Here is a 25,236-nt window from a genome sequence, read left to right as displayed (position 1 = left end):
GGTAACAGTTTCCCTTGCAGGACAGCAGCGTTGTTGTGTGGGATGGGGTGTGGGATAGCAGAAAGTTGATGTCATCCAAACAGTCTCAGACAGATTTCGCCTTTTTACCAAACAAACAACATACTTCCCACAACTCCCATCATATTTTTGCTCCATTGTCTAAATAGATGAAGTTGTTTTTCTCCTTCGTCCACATTATCTCACCCACACAGGTCAATGTCCACAGTCTGAGAAAGGGACACCCACCACGACCACCAAGTCATCCCTCTGATGTCCGCCAGATGTCCCTGTTGTGCATGATTTATGTCGCTGTGGCAGACCCGAGCAGTAGCAGCATCTTCACGGCTGGCTGGGTTCCCCCGTGCACCTTCGCAATCCTTTGTTTGTGAACCTTTGCCCCTCCATCTGCATTTGATCTCTTTCTAAAACTACTACTTCTAGATGTTGCAAATGTTGTCAAAAGTCTTGCACATAGAGAGCCTACTCAGTGATCAGGTGAATTGATGGGAATCTGTGTGAGTACACAGCAAAACAACTGCATATAAGTTCATTCTTATTTGTTACTTGTCCCGTCCATCCGTATTCAACATTTCCCAAGAAAGAAAAAATAAGTGCAATCAATGTGGTTTTCTTCCACCCTCCCTCTTGCGAAATCTCACATTGCCCAATGTTACGCATGCACTTCTAAGATTTTATTTGAAGAAAAAAAAAAAACATAACAAAAAACAAAAACAAACAGCTCTGACAGCATAAGAAATAAAGTATTATCAAACGCACTTCTGTATAGGCCAGATCTCATTGTCCGAGCACGGACTGTAAACTCGCTGCCCCACCCTCCGTAAAACGTCACAGCTTGGGACTATAAAGTGTGAGTGAGAGTGGAAAGGCGGTCGTGTGTTTGAGGCTGGACTGAGAGGAGTTAGCTGAGAGGCGCACTGGCTCCGGTAGAACAAGTGGATGGAAAGAGCACAGTGCAATGGAGAAACTGAACCGCGGTGCAGCCACCGGTGCCCTGTGAGAGAAATACGAGGAGAAAAGAGGCGTGCGTGAGACAAGGAGGAATGAATAGTAGGATAAGGAATTTTGATGAAGAGTTGAGATTGTTGTCCAAAATGGCACGGATTTGCTCCAACGCAAATGCGCATTTTGCAAAGATGACATAGCACTTGAGAAAATGGGATTCCTGCAGGAACAGAACTCACTCACGACCTGAATGAAAAGAGAAAAGGGATTCTATTCAAATCGGAATTTCGTTTGGTGTTTGTTTGTTTTTGTTTTTTTTCTTCTTTTCCTTGACAAGCCTCGGCTGTGAGTGAACGAGGGCGAAATATGAATCTGGGCAAAGCACTTCTGTTTTTCCTCCTCTCGAGCTGTGTGACAATGACTTTGTCGCTATCCACTTGCACCACTGTGGACATTGACCACATAAAGAAAAAGAGAGTGGAGGCGGTCCGGGGACAGATCCTCAGTAAACTCCGGCTGACCAGTCCGCCTCAAACAACAGGTCCAAGTCAAGTACCGTTTCAGGTCCTGGCCCTTTACAACAGCACCAAGGAGCTCATTGAGGAGCTGGGAAGAGACAGGCACCAGAGTTGTGGACAGGATAATACGGAGACCGAGTACTATGCCAAAGAGATTTACAGGTTCAACATGATCAGTGGTCCACCAGAAAACAGTAAGTTAACTGTCTTTTCCTCATGTTTATCCAGGCATCTTTTTGTGAAACATCCAATACGCACCCAACAGACTACCTGTTGTGTTCTGGATATGAGTGATCACAGGGTGGAGTGGTTGTGATTGGCGCTATGTTTAATTGTGGCATTGCGCCATGCAGCCAACCTTTTTAGTCGCTATAGTGGATCCGATCCAAATTCTTCGTTGCATTCTTTTGTAAACTCACATGTTCAGATCTGTTGAAGCCAACAAAACGGAAAAAAAACTTTATCTGTCCACGATAGAAACGTATAAATGGTGAGGGGTCTCATTTGTCCTGCTGGTGTTCAGTCCACTCGTGTCTGTGCCGCGCGTTTACGCACGGACGCGCCTGCGAGCAGTGGAGCGGCGCGGAAAGGAGAGGGCAAAGTAAACAGTCTAATTGGAATGAGCACCATTCCTCATACATACCTCACACCAAAGCCATGGGAACTCCAGCTTTAGTCTGACACATTCCTAAACGGGGAAAATTCTCAGGCAGTTAAGTCCAGTATTTATTGCCAACTCCAATACCTCATTTCCATTTTCTGGCCGTGAGCTTCCCAATATTTTTCATCCACTGTTGCGACTCCCTCACCTCAGTTTCCCTACTATTTCTGTCTAGTAGTGGAGCCGACCAGCTCAGTGTTATGATCTAATTCCCTTGTTCATCCATATTGGTATTTCCTGTATAAACTATGGTCCATTGATTGTTCCAGAAATCAGAAACAGAAGCTGAGTGAGCAGCAGATTCTCCAGGGAAAGTCAGTTTGTAAGTGGAGGAGTTGGACTTGTGCCTGTTCACGGTCAGAGGTCGGTCAATGGTTGGTTTACCATTTTGAAATCAACAGGTGTTTATGCTGTGCTGTGACACTGAGCAGAGCCTCTCTCCGGTTCCAGCATAAGTCCTGAATCAAATCCATTTCACAGGTCCCACAAAAGTGCTTCTGACATTCAAAATACACAGCCCGGGGTTTATCCACTGGTCAGAGGCAGCCAGAGTTCCCAAAACAAACAGAGGTCTAAGGAGTGGGATAAGTGATGGCCAGGTGCCCAGGACACATCACGCTGGCCTCATACAGTAGGCTGCACTGTAGGTGATAACACAAGACACGATCTTGACTCAGTACTGGCAGCAGTGAGTGCAGTGAACTGCCTCGTCAAGGATGAAATTAGTGAAATTAACAAAAGGTGCCAGCAACAATAAACACCTTTCTCTCCCTTTCCATGATGTGATGTTTAAGAGAGCAGGCCCTGTTGCAGACTAGTGTAGGAGCATAATGTCTGTCACCTTGATAATTTTGCAGCCTCGTTCAGTTCCATTCCTGTTGGATAATGACTTTTACATTCACTGTTTTTGGAAGGTGGGAGTGTTTTGGATTATAGTGGAGTTTTACTCTTTTTTTCATGCGCAGCTGTAAAGTTAAACAGAAAACTTTTCTCTCATACTTGAATGCGCCACTTGCTCCAGACTACTTTGGTTGAGACTGCTACTAATGCAAATCAAGGCATTATCCGCTTATGAGATGAAGCAAGAGTGAGTCATGGCAGATCTTCCTTCTCATGCATCAGAGGGCCAACAGTGGCTGATCCTAAAGACTCAAGAGAAGACGTGTTTCAACTGCAGGACGAACGCCGACACGAGAACAGTGAATAACAGTGATAGGTTAAAATTAGAACGATCGTGCCGTTTCTGGGTCTTTTAAAGCCAATCATTGACTCAGTGTTGGATCAGTAAAATATGAGGACAAGCGCTCAGGACAGCAGGGTATCTGATATATGGGATAGTAGAAAGATGATGTCATCTGAACAAACAGAGACAGAGGTCTTTGGCCAACTCCCACCAAAACAGACCCCCTCCCCTCCCCCCACTCCCATGCCTTAATCATTTTTTGCTTCCTCAACCGTAATCAAATTGGGGGGGAATAGTTTTTTCTTCAGAACAGAGCTCCATCACATCGTCTAATCTGCTGCAGTGGCCTGTCACACTCAATGACCCAATAAAACTTTGATGTAAATTTCCTGGGTAACTTGGGTGAGTGAAAACCAAACTTTTCCATGAGAGCATAATGCAAATAGGTTCACATCCCAGATGCTACAAATCTTAAGTGGATAAAATAAACTCCAAAGAAATATCTGTTGGCCTTCATGAGACCTGAACACCTCAGCAGCTGGCTAGCACCTGCGGCCTTATCCTTCCTATTTCCTTTGTTTACCACTACAAGTTCCGGAGAGACTGACTCCACAGACGATCCTCCGGGCAAAAGGGCAAAAAGAGGTGACTCCTGGGAGTTGTTGTCAGCAGGCTACTGTGGGAGGAAGGAGGAGAGGATCTCAGACGCCGAAGGCTGAGCGTGTGTCAGGGCGTGAGGTGTGGTGGGTAGCGTCTGGGCAAGGCAGTTTATGTGAAGCTTTACTGCAGAGCTATTCAAACATCTGTCCCCGGGCGTTTTGTACAGCGTTACCTAGAATTCCTCATTTAGAGCCCATCTTTGTTCAAATAAATTGAGTGATAATACATGAATGACATCAACTGAGTAGCTTTTTTTTTGTCATGCAGGCTTTTATTTGCGACTATAAATAGACTTTTGCAAGCTTGTTAATGATTAAGTACTACAATGAAACTTAATTCTCCAATTAAATTAAGTTTTGTTTTGTTTTAAGAATATTTAACTGTAATTTAACCAAATCAGTAGTCATTATAGTAGAAGTAATATGTTTACTTTAACTATAATGACTATATTTTTAATCCTTTATTCAAGAGAGAAAATACAGTATGGAGCTTAAAGCACATTGTTATGTGCTTATTCTTGTAGGTTACAGGTCAAACCCACGTCAGCCCCCCGACACTTGAGATCTTTAAGAGCCCTCATCTAAAAATGGCAGGGGACAGAAAATTAGCAAATGCATTGCATTTTAATTGTACAAGCAATCCCCTCCACTCACCAACATGGAACAAATTACCTTTCAGACCCTTGGCAAAAATAAGCCATAATGTGAAATCCACCTAAAACCATTGCAATGGGAAAAATGAGGTCATCCAAAAGGAAACCAAAGACTTGATTAGAATTTCAAATCTCCCCTCGAAGTGGGGCTTTCCACCTTCTGAAGAGGGGGGGGACATGAGTGTGGGGGAGGAGAGAGGAAAAGGCTACTGAGGTTTCCTCCTTATAGATTGTGTGGAAACACTGGACAGATATCTGGTTGGGTGCTGAAAAGGTCACCTATAAATAGGGAAAGTTGAAAAAAAAACTTTGTGGAAATATCAGATAATGCCTGGGAGGACACTGAAATAGGATTGCTGGTAAAATGAATTACAGATACATGGAGATGTACAAGTTCCTTTTGCGTGACACAGACAGAGTTTTCCATTTGTCCCCGAAAAACAGCCCGAGGTGCAAATCAGCTAAAGGTGCAATGACCCTTCAGCCACCGGCAAATCTGAGGCTCAGTAATAAAGCCGGAGCTCGGGGTCGTAAATTAACCATGGCTTGGCTGTAAATGACTGTTTCCACTTACCTCATAAAAAGTTTGCTATGTGCTTGTTTTGCTCGACACTGCATGTGCTTGGCCTGTTAAAATAATAAACTGTTCAATGGTATTATGGTTTAAAAAGGGGAAAGGCCTCAGGGCAACAGGAAGCTTTTTCAGATAGAATCACAATGTGGCCATTTATTAAGTTGATTCTGCCTAAGGTCAGCGCGCAATCACATACACGCGCCCACACAGCACGCCGTCGCTGGTCAAGCTCGCGCTTGCTGAAGTCACTGTCATGATGGAGTCACCCTCCTCCGCGGTTTCTCAGGTAATGTTATGCTCCAGCACGTGAGCCCACGTGTTCCGGACTAAACTCCCGTTCCAAGGAAACCTTGGCTTCTGTCCGAGCCCTTGGAGCACCTGTTGGGCTCCGAGGGCTGGGGGGAGGAGGAGGAGGAGGAGGAGCACGCTGCCGTCCCCCTGCAGCCTGCTCCACCACCACATGGGACATTTGGTTTTCATTTCATGACTTCAACTTGTTGCTAACTCCGATCGCACAAAGCATAAGCAGATGGTTTGTGGTAATGGCTCCCTGGAATGGACCAGAAATAGTTATAAAAAAAGAGAAACAAATGAAAAAATGAAAAAAATATCTTTTATCTGTAAACTATCGGCGGTGGGAGTGGGGAATCCTCTGCACTGAACCCATCGATAATCAGAGGGTAAACACGTCCACCCCAGTGAGGACGTCAGTGGAAAATGGGCTTTGATAACATGTACACAATGAGGTAACCGACGGATAAGAGCTTGAAGGGGTTCTAACAAAAGAAACAAACAAAAGAGTGTTTCAATGTGGTTGTTATTCGAGGGAGATATTTGGTAACATCCTTATTACCGCTGTTGAGTCACCATTTCCACTTTCCCCGCAGATGACCTCTCCTACTGCCCCAAGGGTATCACCTCAAAGGTATTCCGCTTCAACGTCTCGACCATGGAGAAGAACTCCACCAACCTGTTCCGGGCTGAATTTCGAGCCCTGCGGATCCCCAACCCGGGTGCCAAGAAAAACGAGCAGAGGATTGAGCTCTACCAGGTGTGTGAACTGACCGTTCATTTCCACTGTTAGCAGAGCGCAGGGGGGTAATGTGCTCCATTTCTCTCCGAAGGCCCGTGTAGGTCAGTGAGGAAGATGAAAACATTTATATTAGGGTGTCCAACTCCCCCTCTCCCCCTTTTCAGGCACTGATCATTATTCCATGTGCTTACTGTCAAATGGATTCTACATTAGGACGAATTTAAGGTCTCGCTCAGCCGTCTATAAGTAACCCTAGATTACTATTCGGCAGTTCGCCCCTCCCTAGCTGTCAATCTCGGGGCAGTTGTCCGTCTTTGTTAGATCCAGTAAGGCATTGCGCTTTCAACAGAGGGTTTATAGCTCTGCACCTGCGTTTGAGTGTTTATCGTCACTTTTTGTGAAGCGTGTTAAAGCTTGCACGTGTCTTCTCTGTGAGGGGTGGCAAGGATGGATTCTGTTTTTTTCTCCTTTTTTTCAGTTTCCTCATTAATCTCCCATGAGAAACTAGGAGTAATGATCAGGTTCCAACATTTCCTGCCAGGGAGACAAGCGTCTCCGGACTGCATACCGCCTCAGAGGCAAAGCCCTGGCCGGCGCTGCATACAGACTGTCAGGCCTGCAGATTGTTTCCAGGGGCCTCAGAGGAGATAGAGGCAGAGTCACCCACTGGGGGAGTAAATGGAGCCGCTTCGCTCACCCCCACACTCGAGGTGGGGGAGGGCCGGGGCTGATTGGCAGAGGGCTGACGCTGGCAGTCCTCTGGCCCCTCTTTCCCACAGGAAGGCAGATTAGATGCCGACAGTGTTCAGGAACCTGGTTATCCATAGCACTGCTGTGGGGCTAGGAGCTCCACACACCACCCAAACACACACATTTCTCACTATAGATAAACACCTTTGTTCACAGAAGTGCTGGTAGACGTTGGAATCTCTGAAACACACTCTCTCGGGCAGAATTTTGAATTTTTTCGCCGTCACCCGTTTTTGCACATCTGGGGGTCTCGACGTGATTACACAGTTAGGACACGAATGCCGGCAGATACCTGGGAGCCTGCTCTCTGAACTGTGTGACACCGCGTCGAGGAGCCCAACTAAACTCAAAAGTTTGAACTGCTGATGTGAAGGACAGCCAGGTTCTCATTGGCAGGAGGGTAACACGCAGGCATTAACTTGCAAAATGGGGATATCAACACAGGGAGTCACTTTTTCCATGAAGAGTAGACATTTGGCCCAAGGCATCCTGGAGAGTCTGGCTCAAACAGACAGCTCTGGTTCTGTGTGTCAGTGTGTTGTTGCGTACAAGAGAGTTTATGCAGCTGGGTCACATTTTCATCTTTTCCTCGCAGATCCTCCAGAAAGACGACCCCAAAGCCAAACAGCGCTACATTGGGGGCAAGAACGTCCTGACCAAGGGAACGCCTGAGTGGGTCTCCTTTGATGTCACCGAGACAGTGAGGGAGTGGCTAATGTACCGACGTGAGTGGGACACCTCAAACTTTCCTTGTATCACATATCCCGCCAAAGGGGACGAGTTCATTTAAATTGAAGGCTTTTTCCTCAGGGAAAAAGAGTCAGCTCCTTACATCCGTCTTCTCTCGTTTCCCCTCAGAGACCAACCTTGGCCTGGAGATCAGTGTGCATTGTCCCTGCCACACTTTCAGACCCAATGGTGACATTATCGAGAACGCCAACGAGGTGCTGGAGGTCAAGTTCAAAGGTGAGACCGCGTTTCTCTGTGATGGAACAAATTCAGAGGGTTGGGGTTTGTATCAGCAGGCTCTGGTGTTTTTCTTTTCCCAGAGTTTATGAGGAGCCTTCTTGTTAAAAAAGTTTAACAAAGGTATTAAGTAGTCGGTGAAAACAACATTGCCAAGGATTCAGTCTGTATATATGAAGTATATTAGACCTCAAGAGTAAGAAGAGGTGAGACTAGATTATGAGTTGTCAAATGCAGGGGAATGTCCTTACTCCTCGTCCCTCCGTTCATTGCATGCCACTACACACTATGAAGTCATAGGAACAGTTTGACATTTTTTGCTTAGTTGCTGAAGGTCAGATGAGAAAGCTGATACGACTCATGTCTGCACAGTGAATATGGAGCCACCCCTGGAAGCCAGTTAGTTTAGCTTAGCACTAAGACTGGAAACAGGCTGGCAGAGGAACCTTCAAGGCTTACAAATTAACACAACATATCTAAAAACTGAAATGTATAAACACGGCATGGACTTAGAGGGATTATTTGCCTAGATCTCTTAGTTGAACACAGTGACTGTGATTTTGTTCCCACTGGCCAGAGCCAGGCTACTGTTTCCCCGTGTTTTGAGTCTTTCTGTTAAGCCAAACGACCCGGTGGCTGGCTACAGCCTTGTCACAGCGCACTGACGTGGGAGTGGTACCAATATTCGCATCTAACTCTTAGACAAAAAAGCAAATATACGTATTTCCCATTACTACAAAATATTGATTTTCCAAGATGTACTGTGTCTCGCTGTCTGTATTCGGTCAGATTCCGAGATCCTCTGCCAGTTGGCATTCTCGAACGAGAACCAGATAACAATCCAGCTCGTTTAAATTGTTTGATTCGTCTAATGTTCCAGATAGGCATCTGTTGTCAGTTGAAAGAAATTGGTTTATTCTGATTAGTACTGGTTTGGGGATGATTTGTATCAGTGGGTCTCAGTTAAATGGAATTTATACTAGTGCTTTTTTTGTCTTGATGATCACTTAGAACCCTTTACACTACAGGTACCAATTTTCCTCTCTCTCTCTCACACACACACGCACACACACACACACACACACACACACACACACACACACACACACACACACACACACACACACACACACACACACACACACACACACACACACACACACACACACACACACACACACACACACACACACACACAGTTTCCCCCAAAGAATGCATTATATTCATACATATATGATAATATTTTGAAAAGTGGAAGTTGGCGCGTGATAGTGTTTATTTTGATGTCAAGTAATGTCCTACAAACCTGTTTATCTGTTGATTCCGTTTTGGTAGAGTGGACTCTCTATCCTGTGGATTGAACGAAAGTCCAAATATTTTAAACCAACATTTGTCTGATTTCTTTTTCATTTCTATTGTTTTCCTCAACTCAAATGCAGGCTCAATGTGCCTTCTGTTACATCCAGGGACTGAAGTTGAGTACCAGTTCGTCATAGAGCAGGGTGTGTTTCCTACAATGTTTCCTGGGATGACTGAGGATCTGATTATAAGGCAATAAAACTCACAATACATCCTTTATTACGGGACAGGTCTAAAAAAAGATTCAACCCAGTCGTCAGCATGTTCCTGTAGCAGCGACACTCTTTGACGTCTTTTTTTGTTGAGATAATGGGATTTTCTTTGTGAGAGGAAGGGAGAGACACAGAGCTTGGGAATACAATCGATCTGGTATCTCACTTAGCACTGGAGCCCCGGGGCCCACGGTCCTGGGAACACTCCCGACTGGCTCGGCCACAAGGAATGTGCTGCCACGGTGCTCAGACGTTTGGCCCCGAATTAAAGAGGGGCGTACATATTCACCAGCAGCATCTCTCCTGAGATATGCACTGCTTAAGCTATCAGGGGTAGATTGGATGAGCAGACACAGCCCCAGGGGGGGGGGAAATGGAAGAAAGGAGGGAGTCAGAGGGACCAGTGTTAAATAAGGAGAGGGGAGACGTGTGAGCCAGAAGTGAATGAAGCCCGGCCTGGAGATTACAGCATCCTTCTGTAAAACTATCCATACTGATTAGAGCGAAGTTACGGTTCCCGTAGCCCAGGCATCGTCTCAACTCGCAACAAAACGTCTGTGTTTCTGCGCAGCTTCTTCTTTTCTCTTTCTTCCTCCAGACTAACCGATTTGCTCCTGCAGGTACGGACGCTGACTATGATGATCTGAGCCGTGTGAAAAAACCCCACCTCATCCTCATGATGCTCCCTCCCCACAGGCTGGATGCCCAGTCCTCATCCCGCAGGCGCAAGCGGGCACTTGACACCAATTACTGCTTCAAGTAAGACACATTCCCTCGGCCTGGAAAATGTTAAACGCCGCTGGACTAATTTGAATTTGTCTTCAACGGTCCAAGATATTTTTCTCTGGATGCACCTGCGCTGTCACTGCTCAGAGATTTGAATACCTAGGAACCCTACGGTAGCTGCTCTTGTCAAGAGGGCAAGAATACACAGAATGAGCTTGTTAATCACAGAGTCGAGCATGACACAGGTATAAAGCTGATACAAGTTGGGATCTGTCCCAATACTAGCAACCTCCTCTTAACACGCCGTCTCCTCGGCTTTTGATTTCCGCCGTCAGGCTGACAGACAGCACCCAAGACACCTGGGCTGACTCCAAGAGGGAAAATAGGGGCACACCTAAGAGTGGAATTTCTGAACTTAGTTATTTCGCATCTCTGGCTGTGAGGCCATAGGGAGGAAAACGTGTACAACCTCCGAAAAACGTGCGTGCTCTCTGTAAAAATGAAGAGCGTAATCCCCACTGTCCTCTCTCGTCTGCAGCAATTACGAGGAGAACTGCTGCGTGCGACCACTATACATAAATTTCCGGCAGGACTTGGGCTGGAGGTGGATCCATCAGCCCGAAGGGTACTATGCCAACTTCTGCTCCGGTCCCTGCCCTTACCTACGCAGTGCAGACACCACCCACAGCTCGGTGAGACAAAGAGCCACGGAAACATGTCAAGTCACGCACCTGTCTGGGAGATGTCCTGTCTGCTGACCCCTCTCTCCTTGTTTCAGCTGCTGAGCCTGTACAACACCCTGAACCCCGAAGCATCCGCCTCCCCCTGCTGTGTTCCTCAGGACTTGGAGCCCCTCACCATCCTCTACTATGTGGGCCGCTCCCCCAAAGTTGAGCAGCTCTCCAACATGGTCGTCAAGTCCTGCAAGTGCAGCTAAACCTCCGAGCTTCAGGGCCTGGCGAGAGACACGAGGGCAGGGCGGCTCCCAGCACTACTCAGGAGCAGGTATGAGGGTTTGGAGGGGGGGGGGGGCGGGGGCGGGGGCGGGGGCAGATTGTCCTCCGTGAGTACCTCTTCCCTCTGCTTCAGCCTTGCTCGAGCCCTCTCACGGAAAAACAAAGTCACAGTCCACCACTCTGCTCACAATCATCGGCAGCATTAACCTAAAAGACTCGTTCAAACACCACTTCACTAACAGCGCTCTCAAACCCATCAGACCTCTTGTTGACCTTCAACAATCGCCTTTTGACTTTTCTCATGTTTTTTTTCTCATGTTTTTTTTTCTCATACTCCAGCATTTTGAACAGCCTTTACCTCAGTGTTACTTGACATTGGCGTCGAAAAACCCGCTTTCAACGAAAGAGGAGCAGTAATTGTCTTGCAATGGCCGCTGCATTCTCAAGGACATAGAATAATCTCAGTCAAAAAAAGCAAAAAAAAAAACGGAGAATGCCGACTTGAACTCAACATGACAGGAGCAAGTGAAAGAGGGTAAGATAAAAATGACTGTTTGCTGACGGCAAACACGTCCCTCGGCCTTCACTCACAGGACGCCTCCGGATGTCCGAGCTGGAAAACTGACCCTGTCGTACGCCTCGGCTCCCTACACTGTTCATTTAGGATTAAATGCTGTTCAATGAAAGATGATGTTAGGAAAAGAAGAAAACATGCTGGAAGCCCAACCTTTATTTCATCGTAGTTTTTCCATGGTTATGTTTACCTCTGTAATGCAACAGGATGGTGATTCCAGGGATTGTTTTGTTTTTAAAGTGAAGCCTTTCTGTTGTATGAGACAATGTATGTCACTAAGTGAACACTTAACTAGATCACAAACTGTAAATGTTTTTTTTTTCTTATTACTCTTGGAAACACTTTTTTTTTTAATTAAAAATGAACAGTTGGATAGAATCGTTCGATTTTCATTTATTGTTCAGTTTTTACGCATGGTAAACTTTATCTTAAAGGGTCATGTGGTAAATTGAAATGACCAAAGTGAACACAACCTCTCCAGTGATTGACAACTTCCAGTGTACAGTACATGAGGTGAACAAATACATTCACTGACATGATCAGTGCGTTTCAATGTTTTCTAGGTTTGCCATGTCAATCTTGCTTGCTACAAATTGCCCAAATGTCTCCAAAAAAAAAAATCACTTTTTCATGCATGTCGATTGTAAATGATCAGGAACAAAACACATTCAAATATTAGACTGTAAAAAAAATGTTGTATCACCACAGGAGATCACAAGCACTGATTTGGACTGGATTCTTGAAATACAGCGTGCAATGGCTTTGACAGTTAGTAGTAAATCCACAACATGAAGTTTAGAAACAATCACTGCAACAACAAAGAAGAGAATCAAATTCCATCAAGTGTAATAAAAACAGTTCTGTTGTACCGATTTGAAATCTACAATCTCTGCAAAACCAGCCTGATGGAGCAGTTGATATGACGAATGCATGCATGAAATTCAAGTTTTTCTGACAAGGTCATCATAAACATATGCTGAATCTATTGATATATATAACAGAGATTTGTTATTCTTTTAACACGCCCTGAGTGAACTCCCAAGAAACAGAGTATCCGCGAGGATATTGGTCTGCTGGTGCAGCATTAACCTCCAGTGTAGGCGAGGCTGTGCATAACAATAATTCCTCTTTAAATTATGCTTTGAGCTACAGGAATGTCCGAGAAGACCTATCGATGGACAGTGTACGTACAATAAATACATACTGATGCAATAACAATAATTTACTAGTCATAACAAATATATAAAATTTGGTCCATCAAAGGGAAACAACATAAACATCTCAACAGTTTTACAGGAATAAAAACAAGCTCACTGTATTTCTGCTATAAAACATGAACCGCCTTCAACAGTTCGGACTGCGTCCTGGAAGACAGGGAGCAAGGCAGCATGCGATCTTATTTGAGCTCTAACTTTCAGAATTTTTCCTTTTCAGGCCCACAAGTGAAGGATGCTCTACTTTAACACATTCTTAGACAATGGCCATAGAATCTGACTTGGCAACTGTTTGGCCTCCAACAAGGAGCTGGGAGTGCCTGCAGCCAGGAGCCACACATTAAAGGAGCCTCTCTGCATGATCACCGCTCATGGCAGGGAGAAGAGAAGCTGCATCGGCAATCCCTATACTACTTGTCCAAAAAACATTTATAAGAAAACAGCCATGTCAGCTGTCTGAATAACATTTTACGGAATAATGGCTAGTGGAACACCGCGTGAGCAAAGAATAAAATGTTGAATCCTTTTGTTAAAAGTGCTCGAAGAACCATCTGCTGAAGTCTATCTGTCAATGAAATCACTCTGTGGCATCGGTAGCATGGAGAGAATGAGGGCGGGCATCTGTTGGAATATTGACTGAACCTACCAATGGGGATGACGGGAGGAGGGGGGCGAAGAGCTGAAAAGGCCTTCTGATGTTATGCTGCGCAATAAAATCCCGACCTGCGTCAAAGCCGGGAATTCCTGGCCTGGCAGACTGTCCCCTCGCATGTCTGTGGCTGTATCATAGAGAAATTAATAGGACCCTGTTCGATGTCTGGCATGCTTTCATCTGTTGCTGTTGTCCTTTTCCCAGAATACACCTCTGTGAGGATGCGGTTACATGCAGAGACACCTGTCGGGCCAGCAGAGCGGCGGGACATGCCTCTGGTCGCCTTCATGTCATCTGTGACTGGGCTCCTGGCCCTGGAACAGCTTGCGGTACACAGAGAGACCTGGAGAGCAACACATGAGAGAAATTTGAGTACAAGATGTTAAAAAAAGGCAGTTGAATATCTTACTTGTGTGTGTACAGAGGGCTGCAGGGTGGTGTACTCTAGTGCTTAGCGCTGTTGCCACACAGCGAAAAAGGGTTCTTGGTTAACATCCAGGTTCGGACCAACCAGGTCCAGTGTGGCGTTTGCATGTGGTTCTCCGGCTTCCTCCCCCAGTCCAAAGACGTGCAGATTGGGGTTAGGTTAATTGGAGACTGTAAATTGACTGTAGAATGGTTGTTTATCTCTGTATAGGTTGCCGACCTGTCCCGGGTGAACCCCGCCTCTCACCCAATGTCAGCTGGGATTGGCTCCCCCCGCGACCCCTTAATGGATAAAGCGGTGACCAGCAGATCTGAGCTCAGTGCTTCGCCATTTCGTCTGACGGACCCCATACTCTCTCTCTCTCTCTCAGCCTCCCTTTTTCCCCTCATCCTATCTGCTGGCTCGCGCCCAGGCATCCAGTAGAAAAGGCATTCCAAGTACAGTCGAGGCTGCCGTGTTTGTGCTCCCAAACAGTATTCCCTTTCATTCCCTCTCTCAGCGCACTCTATTTATTTTGGTGCTCCTTTACACCGTGGAGCCTGACTGAGCTGGAAAAGGAAAACAGCTCCCCCGACTTCCAATCCGATGACATGACTGCTGGAAGCGGCTTCCTCTAGCTCAGCGAAAGGCAGATAAAGGGACAATACTGCCTCTATCACACCTCACTCCTTATGTCACTTGGAACCAAGAAGGATCTGTTCAACACCAGTTGACCCGAAACGTCTAATAACTGTTACAGAGTAACAGCACAATCCCTGATCTACCATAATTATTTAGTGTAGATCTTTGTGTGGTTACAACTTGGCCTCAAATACAACAGAATTCAAAACCATGAACTGTAGTTTTTTTTTATTTTCTAGTAAGATACCTAATAAATACATTATTTAAAGAAAGAAAATGTGTGAGAGTGCTTCAAATGAAACAACTGAAAAGGGGATAACTGCTTGTAGCTACAAGGCATCATACAGCTTTATTTTGATAGAGGCCTACGTTATCCGTCCTGACATGATCGGACTCCCATTAAAATGGCACAAGAGCAGCATTCATTTCCTTCTCAAACTAAGCATGGTAATAAATCTCCTCGCAGTCCCCAAAATGTGAAGCACTGAGAACGCCAAGAAAACTTCCAAGGCGGGGAATCGCAAAACATGTGGTCGATACAACCTGGGTTTGTAAGCTCTGACAGGTCCTCATCAAATCCCTTCCCCTCATCTCATGTCGAAAATTAACACATCAGAAGTATGGCAAAAAGAAAAAGAAAAGGGGGGGGGGGGGGGGGGGGGGGGCGACGGGTCGAGTGAGCAGGAAAGGTTTAGGATAATGGGAGAGTTGTGCGAGCAAAGAGAGGAAGAGAGTGCACGAGAGAGAGATAAAGGGAAAGTGTGATTTATGATGGTTGACAGCTGATCATAGAGAATGCTCTCCATTTGGACTCGCTCTAACTCCCTGTCAGAGTCGATCAGACGAGCTCAGTCATCAAAGGTGACTGGGCAGCCAGAAAGACCTGATGCACTCCGAAGCCCCCACAAAGGCTGTGCCCCTTCTAATAACACCCCCACCCGCCCGACACACCACACAGAGTCCCTGTGTTACTTTCTCAATGCATGGTTAAACCTGCCTTGCTGACTGGTTTTGGTGTTTTTTCTTTTTCTTTTTTTTTGCTCTTCAGTTCAGACGTTTTGTTTTTTTAAAAAGCCAAGAGTGAGGCATCTCCCCCACCCTTTGCTCCCTGAACGACGGAAAAAATGCATTCATGAAATTCAGAAGCTGCTCCCAACGGATCCTATTACAGTAATTGATGAGTTTGTAAGATGTTTGTTAACTTAAGCCAGCCGTCATAGTTTGGGGTAGAAGAGGGAGAATGAAAAGAAATGTTCTAGTCACAGACACACGCACACATTTTTTATTTTTTTTGGGAGAAGGGTTGGTTGTGGGGTGGGGGTGTGGGGGGGGGGCAACTACTGTATTTTTCCGACAAGCTGATCTCTGGGTCTGCTTGACTGTGACACTCGCATGTGATGAATGGTATGATTCGCTAATGCTAATGTATAGTAGGTTTCCCTGGAAAATGCCCTTGATCAGACAAACAGATGTGTCCATCAGCACAAACTGCTTAATATCACTGTTGCTGCAATAAGCTCAACACTTTGCTCGGGATGGAAAGAGCTGTGGAAACAGGGCAGAGTGACAGGGACACACGTGAGTGCGTGCACCCACAACTGCACACAAAGGCTGAGCAACGTTTTTTTTTTTTTATTATTCCTTCGCTGGGATTTCTGGGGCACAACTGGACAGGGGTTTTGGCGAACGGACAGTAATCACGACGGTGTGGGAATGGCCAACAGATGGGAAATGCCCAAACTGTTCTCACCACTGGATCTCGTTTCAAAAAGAGAGATTTCTATCACTTCTATGCCTCTTTATCCTTCAGCAGTAATCTGACCTCTAGTCTTGGAGACATGCAGACTATATGATCAAACAGCACACTGCTGCACTGGAAAGTCTGTTCATGGTGACTCCGTTGGGGCTGCTTCGGCTCTATCAACTCTTAAGAGGGTGCAGCTCAACTCATTGTAACACAACCCCCCCCAAAAAAACCCAACTCACTTTTGACAATGTAGTTTGGCTTTTACTGTTCCCAAAATGCAAATGACCCATCCTGCACACCACTGAGCAAGCAGGAGCTGGGTAAAAATAACCATTGGTGTTTATCAGTCCTCCATGGGGAATCTCCACTATGCATGGCTGTAATCATTGACAATGGAGTAGAGAGGGCATAGAGAGGGCATACCCCCCCTCACAGTACAGCACCAGCAGGCCCACTTACAGTACGTTAATGTACTTAGCACATGTAAAAGTGCAGCATCAAGACCCACCTGTTTTACCGCCGATGGCTTCGTAGACCATATGCTGGCCGCTGGTCACGCTTCCACTGGCTGAACTCTCCGAGGACGTCTGCCTGTTAATCAGTCACAAGATGAGTGTCAAGTGAAGAGGGAGTGAAAAAAGAGCTCCTTTTTTTCCGCGAGGGCTTATACGGTGTCAAATTGTATTTGAAAGACAACGCTTATCGCCCGCAGTCCCGGGACATCTCGCTGCATTCATCCAAATGTGTTGTTCTACTCAGAGCTAAATATCCATCAAACGCACAAAGATAATTGATTTTGATAACTAGTGATTGTGCTCGTGTGTGTGTGTGTGTGTGTGTGTTTGTATGGTGAGTCACCGAGTCTGTGTGTGGGTGCGCAGTCAGTGGAGACTGGTGGGGGTTAAGTGTTTACCGAGTGCCTCTCATGGGCTATTGTGACGAGAAGGGAGCACATTCCGGACCCTTGTCCTGGGTGATGTGATTTTCACACTGGCGAGATTATTGTGGCGATTACTGAAGATGTGGAACCGAAATCATGGCAGACAGAAAAGGCACAGACACACACACACCGCCTTTCTTACGGGGTGAATAGTGAATACTGTCGTGTAGTATATACCTCTCACATTCAAGTCAAAGGGCTTCATACATCGGTCTGGAGATCATAGACAACAGACTGCACAGCCTTTCTGACACAATCAGAGCATTTAGTGTTTTCACAGAGAAAATCATTATGCGGACTGGTGGAGCGTAGGGCAGGAGCAGACACGTCTGTAACCTTATACATTCAAATCTGCTAAGCATTTTTTGGGAGAACAATAAATAAAGCTTAGCTGGCATTAACCTCTCGCCCCATAACAGCAGCTTGCCAAAGGAGCATTAACACGGTAATGAGGGTACACACTACCTCCTTGTAAGGGGCTGCACAGTTGTTCTTTCATACCATTACACAACCACAAATAGAACTGCCCCACTTTAAGCATGGCATACCTCGACAGGAAGTAACCCCTTTCATATTGAGAGGGGGGAGAAAAAAAAAAAACGGGGAAAAAACTTGACCTCCGGGTTCTTCGCATCACTTTCTTTGTCAACAGACTCTCACTCTGTCACTCGGAGAGCCGGGCAGCAGCCAGGAACACTGGAGGTGAGAGCTGAACTTGCAGTGTGTGCAGATGATATTCAAGCCCAAAGTTGAACATTTCACACTGCTCACACTGAGCTGAAGTTCTTATGTAAACACAGCTGATGTGCGGCTTCACTCTTTTCCTGTGCCTTCAGGTAGCTGGTGTGTCTTCATGTTACTGAGACTGACCGAAAGGGGATAAAGTTTAACCATAAACACACTTTTGGCAGCATCTGTGTGTATACAGTATCCCGTGAAAATAACTACTGTTGTGGCTGATTAATAGGGAGTGAAAGCAGCAGCGAGCCTGACATTAATGGTGCTGCTGTAATTGTCACCCTATTAGTAATGCCACACGACAGCCTGGGTTTCCGTAGTTACAGCTGCGACCGGCCAAACCTCGCAAACAAAATACCAAACAGGCTCATTTATTTGCGTTACAAATTGCTGCTTTCAAAGCCGTCACTGAAGTCATACCACTTTGAGTCCTCGCAGCCCCTCGCGCTGGCAGCTGGGGCATGTTGATAGACCAGAGAGCCCTGCCCTGCCGAGTGCGATACCAACGTGGCGCACATTCGCCTCGAGCACATGTTCCGCGTGTTAGCTGAGCCTTGAAAACCAAAGGCGCTGTCACTCGGAAACTTTGCCAAGGTCTAGTCATCTTAAAATAAAACAACATGCGGGCTAGTCACTCAGTCCGATCACTGGTTCGAGTCAGCACTTTGAAAGTTCACAGGATAGCAATGTAGAGGGATTTTGTCGAGCAGGCTCGCAGGGGAAATTATTTGGCCGCATCAACAAAAAAAAAAAAATTCCTTTGCAAAGCGAGATAAAATTTGAAAAAACAAAACAAATGTCATTCTGATGAATAGATTCAGCCAACAACTCTCACAGAACACCGGCGATGTATTACTCATTAGAGAAACAGGAAAGATCAGTGCTGGTAAATTTGTATCAAACAAACAGTTTTACAGTTCAACAGCTGGCGAGTGAAGAGTGTTTGAAGGGCTGCATAACCTTGAACTGTTTGAATACACCCAGCACAGTGATTCTATTATGAGTTGGAGGAGCTTAGGCATACAGTGAGATCCATTTCAGATGTGCCTCAATAACAGAGGTATTGAGTTGCCCCCAAAATGAGCGCTGGAAATAAAGGGAAGCAACTTATTATCCCAACGTTTTCTGCAAACAATCATCTCCTTTCTCCTGGACAGAGTTTACTTCTCTCTGTCATTCTCTCTCTTCCCCCCTCTCTCTCTTTATTCTTTCGTTTCATTGTTTCCATCGGTGCATTTTTGGTCCTGAAGCTTCCGTTTTTCCCACACTCTCCCCTGTCACACTGGTCGACCACAAGAATGCAGGACAGAGGAGAGTGTGAGGGGGCTCTGGAATTCCACATGCAAAGGGTAAACACAGCAACTGCCAGGCAGACACACACACACACACACACACACACACGCACGCAGGAGCAAACACGGCACCTACCCGGCTGCCCTAACCTATTCTACAACCCCTACACTGGACCACTGCCCTTTTATTCTTTAAATGCCAGGCCCGGTCAAGTAAGATGAGTGACTTTCACACATCAGCAGAGCTGGTCGCTGTGCAGTGCAACCTGCTACTCTCCACCACATTACACCTCAACTGCTTAGAGTGTCAGAAGGGCCTGCAACAGAGCAATAAACGAATTAAGTCACACAGCCAGTGGAAAAATAATTGACTCTATTAACTTAACATAAAACACATTGTAAAAGTGAAACAAATATCACGTATTTCTTCCAGTGTGTGTGAAGAGCTCCTCATTTCTGTAACAAGGTGCTTTAAACAAGCAGTCAGCCCTGGTCACAAAGGTTTGCTGTTGTTGTGTAATTTGGCCAGATGTTGCAGTATTAAACTCATGAAATAAGTGAGGGAAATAGCTGGCAGTTCTGCGCAGTTTCACTCTATCCCTTTTATTTTCCCTCCTGTGCTCTTCAGCTTATCTCCAAACCAAACAGGATTTAAACAGAGCTTGGAGCCCAGGCCCTTCCACTGAACCACGCTCTGTTTACGGTTCATGCAGAAATCAGTCCTGTGATGAGGTTGTTTACTGAGCAGGCAGATACACCCTGCAGCCAAAAGACTGGGAGCACTCCACGGCACACACTCTGAGACTTTGTTAAACGTTTGGCTATATTCTCTTTGAGCAGCATGGATTCAGCCGCAAGGCCGGTCTTACTTGATGAGGCGTTTTGTTGCCGTTTTCCTGATCTGTCCTTCCCGAGCGCTGCTGGGTGGCTTCGGGGCGAGAACAGGACCAACATAGGTCTGGATGTGGCCGTGGCCATGGCTGTGATTGGGCCAAACGTGAAGGCTGGATGGAGGATAGCTGGATGAACTTGTGGGAGCCTGGGTGAGTGGAGCACTCCTCTGCTCTGGAAATTGAGCCTAAGAGATAGAAAAGACAACTGCTGTTAAGGTCAAAAGCATTAAAACAATGAAACAACTTTTTTTATTTCTATAAATTTATATTTGCCGGAGACAACTTTGATTGTAGTAAAACTTTGATAACTTTCAGGACAGTAAGAGTATCTACTAACAATAAATATACATACATATATATATATATAAATATATAACTTGACCATTAGTTATAATCCTGAAAGGCCACAAACAATAATTTTAAAACAATCCACAACAGCAAAGGGGCACTAATCACCTTTAGAGCTTAGTGCCTAAAAGTATTTTTACATTAGGCTTGTTGATAGCAATTTTTGTTCCAAAATCGTTTTAATATGTTCATATTCAAGGGACTATATTAGATTTGGGGGGGAAGTCTTGTATGGTGTTCCACTAGGATCAATTCATGGACCATTACTCCTAAGACATTTAAATAATATGACATCTGCGATTGATGGAAATCTTTTCTGTATTGGTACGTTTTTGGTCGAGAAATATCTAAATGAAATACAGACTTTTATTACATCTATGTAAGACTGAACTTACCATATTCTATTTGCCTCAGATAGTAAACCCACTCATAACAAACGTCTTAAATTCACCTATAGTGAAGTCTTGGTTGAAGGTCAGATGTCAGATGTAAGAAAAGGTCATGCAATATGCACAAATCAAGGTTGATTTGAATCCAGATGTTTTCATTGTAGATAGTTTTTTTGAAAGCAGGTGTAAACATTTTCAATGGCTTTAGAAAAATCTGCTAGCAGCAAATTAAAAATATATACAGTATTTAGCGTGGTAAATGACGTAGTACAGACCATACCCGATTATTATTTAAGTCTAAGGTGTAACACACCACATATACTCCATACTTCATATATAGACTGAAGAAATACATCATTGTGGGTCAAAATTAAACTTATTTCATTCAAATCACTATAATCAATCAAATCATTCTTATCCTTATGAATACGCTACGCTATGTATGAACTGTTATGAAAATTAAGTCCCCCAATCCCCAAAGTGAAATAAGGAAGTGTGATCACCTTCGGATTGGGTTAGTCACGGGGGAAAAAAATTGCATCTTGTCATTAAGGTGAAATACCAAAGTGCTAGATGTGAATTAGTGCAGGTATTACTGAAATGCCATCCACTATCAAAATGAGCTCAACATTTTATTTATTTTTTCAGTTGGCTCCACTGAAAAGAAAATTCTTCCCATTATTTATTTGTTTATACAAGATCTCTTTAAATGCTTGGGAAAGGGGAAAATACAGTTTTCTTTCTGACATTATATTTTAGAGCCACATTTTAACTCTGTCCTTGCGGTGCTAGGGAATGCTTCACATACATTCCATCCACATCTCATGTCTATGCTATTTTCTCTGCAGCTTTATACGGCTATCTAACAAGCTAATGGTTTTCCAGCCTCACAGTGCAGTCGTTCAAAGGGCCGGCAAGTATGACAAGGGAATATCTGATGTAATTTCTGCGTTGATAAATGAGAAGCTGAGTTTCCAGGTTGCAAGGCCTATGGCCGCAATTCAGTTTGAGCGGGGCCAGGAAGGGCACCTTTCTTTGACTGCCAGGTGGCCCGGGGCCAAGCCTGTGGAGGAGCCGTGCAGTCTGCACCCAGTAACTGGAACGTGGACTGGAGCTCCAGAACAGCCCCCTGTCTTTTTCTCTCACACAGAAGTACACACACACATATGTGCATGAATACTCACACTCTACGAAGCACTATCCTCTGTGTCTTCAGTTGATCCAAATAAAGCAATTCAGTTTTCCCATTAGGACAGAAACAACAGCAAGGTGAGTTCAGGGACATGAAGTGCATTTGCATCAAAAAGACCATAGCCCCTCTCTCATTACGCCAGTTAAAATTAAGTGACTGACTTGAGACCATTCTAAGAGTAAAAAAGAATGAATAAGTAATACATAAAGTGGCACAACTTCCAGGACAGAGAGATCCATGTGGGTGGAACAAACAGGGAGGGATGACTTTAGAGGAGAACGTTGTCTGATTGTTCTCATGACCTCAGTTTGTGCGTGTTCAAAAAAAGACGATGTTTTAACAGAGTTTGCACTGTACTCTACTCTTTGCAGTCCTTGTGTGCCACAAACTGTTTCAGATTCTAAGAGATATTCCTGCCTCCATGTGCTTGGAGAATGATGGGACATGTCAGCAACAAGGGGAACTTGGTCAACTGTGTTCAAACCATGGGACAAAATGAGAAAGGCGAAAGGAACAGAGGAAGGCAAGGGATCACTTTCATAAAGTGCCTTGCGTAAGGCTACCGAACCAAGCCAAGAGAAATATCACCTTAATTGCATTAATTAAGGGCACAACCAAGATGATGAAAAAACAGTGACGTTAGAGCAACTGCATTACTCAGGACCGATCGGAAAAAAGCGGGTGCATCCAATCATTCCATCCTGTAAGCTGGCCCATGGCACTCCCCTGTCTCCATTTCTCTCCGTCCATAGATTGCCTCCTCAAAATCCCCTGGAAAATGAATAAATACACTCTTCCTGTTCAGGTCCTCTTTCAAAGCAACTGCACAGAAAGACGGAGAGCCTATCTTTTTCTCTCCAAACATTAGAATCACGCTGCGCAAAATGGGCGAGACCTCAAACAGCCAAATCACATCTGTCATGGCTAGTCAGGCATGACTAAAAGGTTTTTTGTCGCTTCATTACTACTGCTGAGCAAATCATACGACCAAAATGTATTTGTATTGTAATGGGAACGCAAACGGAGCTCAAATCTGATATAAACTGTAATGGTAAGACTCTACATTCGTGATGGAGTCTGGGCCCATCGTGCCCTAATGGGCAGAATTCCCTCATTACTCACCTTCCAATATAACCCTTACTGAGTCACTCTGCCAAACAGTGTAATCTTTGGGTGAAGAGTCATGTTTGGCTCTCCAGGAATGGGCTTCTGTTGAGAAGTGTGTTCCCACCGAACACCGTTTTTTCACGTGGTTTGTAAAGACATTCTCAGAATGGCTTTCTTAATGCTAACACGAATGCTTTCCCTTTCACATGGGTGTACTTGGCACTGATTTGAACAGCATTGCGCTTAGGAAAGCGGATATTTTGTACGGATACAAAATTAGGGTTTTTCCTGAGTAGTTCTGGTAAACGTTGTTCAGTCTAATGTGCTGCCGATTTGAAAGTATAAGACACGAAAACAAAGGAAGCTGAACAACACATTTTCGACCCTTTCACTTAATTCGATTCTAATGAAACCAAAGCAGTCTGAACTTTTAATGGGAACAAATTAAAAGGAGTTGTCAACAACAAACCACCGTGACCTGGTTTTGTCACAGTTTCTAAAAACCATGGCCAATAATGGGCAGGGAAAACCTTTTTTTCCACCAAGGACCTGGGTTTAAGTCCATGTGACTGTAAGTAACTACCCATCTCTCCTGGCTGAAAATAAAAAAATTGCACCACACCAGTTCTCTTTGCTTTGGAGACGGGGCATTCTTTAGCAAGTTCACTTTAAAATGAGACATAGTCACATTCACCACCAAATAATGTGCAGAGCAAACAGAAATCTCTCTCAGATACCTGGTGCCTGCAATGGCTCAGGTCCACGAATTTTTGCTTCTGAAGTTTCTGCTGTTGCAGTTGCTGGATAGCAAACTGAAGCTGGTAGCTTCCCTGGGTGGGCTGGTAGTGCTGCTGGGGGTTCACCCCTGTCACCAGGCTATAGGCATTTTGCATTTGCCCATCCCAAAGACCCTCGTCTTCCTTCGGTGGCCTGTGGCTTGGAGAGCAGAAATGAAAAGAAGTCAGTGAAAAGGGAAGAAAAATTTAAATCATCAAAACAACACACCCAGCTTTTCTACCGGATCATGTAATCTGTGTGTCGGCTCAGTGTTTGATTTGCACTGAATAACGGAGGGTTTCACCTCATGTTGGGAAACCTTCCACAACTCAGCATTAAGAAAAACATTTTAGAAATATACTTATTGACTGTCTTAAGAGTTAGATAAGAAGGTTGATATCACTCGCATGTCTGTCAGCCAGCTGCCTTTTTAGCGTAGCATAAAGACTGGAGACTGTGGAAAACACCAAGCATGGCTCTGGATGTGCTGCTGGATGGATTTGTATACCTTTTGACAGAAACAGCTGTTTTCCTATTTCCAGTCCTTATGATAAACTAAGCTAACTGGCTGCTGGCTGTAGCTTCATATTAAGATCTTTTCATGTAACATTCAGCGGGAAAGCGAATAAGCGTATTTGTCAAAATGTCATAATATTAATTTAAAAGCCCTTAAACATTTAGTACGATTGACCCACTGGTTTTGTCAATCTCTTTGTCCTCAAGGTGACCCAAAGGCAAACTCATCTTAATAGATAAGGATTTCCTGAGATAGGAAATCTCAGGATTCAGCCGCTCAATCGTGAGCCATAAGAGCGCTGTATTTTTCCTCATCGGTTATTTTACCATTTAACCACGTGTTGAGTTGTACCACCACCAGCAAAGATTTAAAAAGACAAGACAGCTCACAGCATCCCAGTCGCTGACTGCTGGGCCCACAGAAGCCTCAAGTCAAAGTGTGCAAATCAGAGTCAAAGTAGAGGGCAAGCCTGTGGCAAACTCAAGCTGAACTAAAAACCTTTCCTCTTTGCCTCAGTGCACCCCGAGCTTCACGTTCCATTCACATCACAAAGCCACAAACTGGAAAGCAAACCTTTTGACGAGCTCCACGAGTT

General features: G+C 44.9%; 2 protein-coding genes across 4 annotated transcripts in view; one reads left to right on the top strand and one right to left on the bottom strand.

Moving 5' to 3' along the window:
* Positions 1-883: 883 nt before the first annotated feature.
* Positions 884-11,726, top strand: tgfb3 (transforming growth factor, beta 3). Its single transcript, XM_035611335.2, has 7 exons — positions 884-1,675; positions 6,099-6,262; positions 7,590-7,719; positions 7,853-7,960; positions 10,152-10,290; positions 10,796-10,949; positions 11,036-11,726. Exons 1-7 carry the CDS (start codon positions 1,330-1,332, stop codon positions 11,192-11,194), a joined length of 1,200 nt encoding a protein of 399 aa, XP_035467228.2. The 5' UTR covers positions 884-1,329; the 3' UTR covers positions 11,195-11,726.
* Positions 11,727-12,160: 434 nt separating this feature from the next.
* Positions 12,161-25,236, bottom strand: part of ttll5 (tubulin tyrosine ligase-like family, member 5) — a 45,376-nt gene continuing 32,300 nt past the window's right edge. For 2 of the 3 annotated variants that reach the window (XM_035611323.2, XM_035611325.2), the window contains 4 exons: positions 24,085-24,283; positions 20,288-20,496; positions 16,957-17,039; positions 12,161-13,996 (listed from right to left, as the gene is read on the bottom strand). In XM_035611323.2, coding sequence (XP_035467216.2) covers positions 13,944-13,996; positions 16,957-17,039; positions 20,288-20,496; positions 24,085-24,283 — 544 coding nt within the window. In that variant the 3' untranslated portion in view covers positions 12,161-13,943. The remainder of the gene's footprint in view (positions 13,997-16,956; positions 17,040-20,287; positions 20,497-24,084; positions 24,284-25,236) is intronic. The other variant, XM_035611324.2, reaches the window with a different exon arrangement.

The sequence above is a fragment of the Scophthalmus maximus genome, chromosome 15 (assembly GCF_022379125.1).
Source record: "Scophthalmus maximus strain ysfricsl-2021 chromosome 15, ASM2237912v1, whole genome shotgun sequence".
NCBI classification, from domain to species: domain Eukaryota; kingdom Metazoa; phylum Chordata; class Actinopteri; order Pleuronectiformes; family Scophthalmidae; genus Scophthalmus; species Scophthalmus maximus.
This window is presented reverse-complemented; position numbering and strand designations above follow the sequence as displayed.